Here is a 2,500-nt window from a genome sequence, read left to right on the forward strand (position 1 = left end):
CACAGACAGACAGGGTGACAACAGAGGCAGGAAGCTGGAAAGAGAGACAGGCAGACAGGGAGACGGACACGACAGATCTTTCTACTTCGTTGAGTGACAGGAATTAATGTCTGTCTGTTTTGTTCCGGCAAAGTTTTTTTCAAGGATTCAAGGAAACTCAAGGATTATACAGAAGGACACGCAGCACGCACCTACACACACACACACACACACACACACACACACACACACACACACACACACACACACACACACACACACACACACAATCCCTTTAAACCCATTGAGATTGAGGCTGATCTCTCAAAGCTTTTCTTCTGCTCTTCACTGTCCTTTTCTTCACTCTCAACCCCCACCCTCTCCCCTTTGTCTCTCTCACCCTTTCTCTCTCTCTCGCACCCCACTTCTCCCTCCTACTCTCCCTCTCCCTCTATCAATCTCTCTCAATCTCCCCATCGCTCTCTGCCCCTCCTTCCTGTACCCATCCTCTCTCTCCCTGTCCCAATCTCACCCGCTCTCTTCCTCAGCCCATCTCTCTCGCTCCCTCTTCCCAATCCATCCCATCTATCCATCTCTGTCTACTTATCTGCTGATAGCGTGGGTGGCTATGTGTGTGTGAGGTGGGGGGGGGGGGGGGGATCTGGCAGGGGCAGAGGAGATGGAATCAATCGTTGGATTAGGTCTTGATTAAATATCGACAGAGCACTCGGCTCCCTGCCGGCCCCCGGCACTTTGATGACTTTGAACGGCGAGAGAGAGAGGGAGAGAGAGAGAGAGAGTGAGGGAGAGGGAGAGAGAGAGAGAGAGAGAGAGAGAGAGAGAGCGAGAGAGAGGGAGAGGGAGAGGGAGAGGGAGAGAGAGAGAGAGAGAGAGAGAGAGAGAGAGAGAGAGAGACTGGATTGAGAGAGAGAGAGAATAAGAGGGAGAAAGACAAGGGGAGCGAGAGAGAGAGAGAGAAAGTGAGGGGGAGTTAGAGAAAGAGAGAGAGAGAGACAGAGAGAGAGAGAGATGGAGCGTCAGTGGGGGCCAATCAAACTATTATTCCCCTCTCCCCCGCCTCCCCCTGCTTCCCCCAGCTCTGCGGCGCATCGCATTAAACACTTTTATCTCGTAGAACGAAGGACGATCAATCCTGACCAAAGTTATGATTTATATTCAAGTCGGTCGTTGTGTCCGTGTGTCTGTCTTTAAACGCACAAAGATGCATGGGACAGCAGGACTTAAAGCAAGATATAAAGGCAGTCAGACGGCATACAGGTGTGCGCACACACACACACGCACACAGACACACGCACGCCCAGACACAGGCGAACACACACAGAGCAGGTCCGGCACACTGCGGTTCAGATGGACAGATTGTAGTTTAATTGGTTCAACGTTTTGAGGAGATCTTCAGAGAAGGACACATTGACCGACACACACATACACACAGTCACACGCACGCACACACACGCACAATCACAGGCACACACACACACTCACAATCACACGCACACACGCACACGCACACACACACACACACACACACACACACACACACACACACACACACACACACACAGTGTCCTCTGTGACAGTAAGGAGAGACAGTCTGTCCCTGCTGACTGCTTCTGGAATAATGAGCTGAATCCTGGCCAAAACTACCAGTGCACGTGTGTGTGTTTTTGTGTGTGTGTCTGTGTGTGTTTGTCTTTGTGTATGTGTGGGTCAGTAAATGTGTTGGTGCGTGCGTATGTGTAACAGTGTGCCTTTGTGTGTGCATGTGTGTATGTATTTGCGTGTGTGTGGTGTTTGGTGTGTTTGTGTGTGTGCACGCATGAGTGTGTGTGTGTGTGTTACCTGCGTATGGTGCGCAGCAGCGTTGACCTGGCCTCGTTGTGAAAGGTGATGATGATGGAGGTAGGAGGAAGATCTGGGTCATAGTGGAGGGCAGTGCATCTGCGGAGAGAGAGACATAGAGGAAGAGCGAGAGTGAGAGAGAGAGAGAGAGAGAGAGAGAGAGAGAGAGAGAGAGACAAAGAGTGAGAGACAGACAGACACACACCCACACACACACACACAGACACACACAGACAAAGAGAGGGCGTAAGACAAAGAGTGTGAATGTCAGATCTCCAACCCATGAATTACTACAGTAGCACATTATAGTACAATATAATAGCGTACAAAATAACAAACGACATGAAAACTCTGGGCACAAACTAAGTATATTGAGTACATTATTATAATTCAGTGATTAAAAGAACACCAGAGGAGCAATTTAATTTGAGCAGTGTGAGATTAAAGCTGGGAATGGTTTCAACAGATTCCACCCTGAGCAAGTTTCTGCTCTGCCCTTCAGAAGGCTTAGGGTTAATGGGGTCATGCCATGTTGGCCTGTCCGGCCCCTTGAGACTGGAGCTGTGATTAAGGGCTATACGGATACACTTAACTTGATTTGAGTGGCCGTAAGGCACGGCCGTGCACAGCGCTGTACAACAATTGTGATGTGACGACAGGC

At 49.9% G+C, this 2,500-nt stretch overlaps 1 protein-coding gene across 1 annotated transcript in view; it reads right to left on the reverse strand.

Annotated features, from left to right (window-relative positions):
- The window catches only part of galnt14 (UDP-N-acetyl-alpha-D-galactosamine:polypeptide N-acetylgalactosaminyltransferase 14 (GalNAc-T14)), a 115,497-nt gene that overhangs the window by 47,234 nt on the left and 65,763 nt on the right, over nucleotides 1–2,500 (reverse strand). Inside the window, exon 3 of the mRNA XM_030344961.1 lies at nucleotides 1,840–1,938. Within this exon, the coding sequence (XP_030200821.1) occupies nucleotides 1,840–1,938 (99 nt within the window). The remainder of the gene's footprint in view (nucleotides 1–1,839; nucleotides 1,939–2,500) is intronic.

Source organism: Gadus morhua, chromosome 21, assembly GCF_902167405.1.
Source record: "Gadus morhua chromosome 21, gadMor3.0, whole genome shotgun sequence".
Taxonomy (NCBI): domain Eukaryota; kingdom Metazoa; phylum Chordata; class Actinopteri; order Gadiformes; family Gadidae; genus Gadus; species Gadus morhua.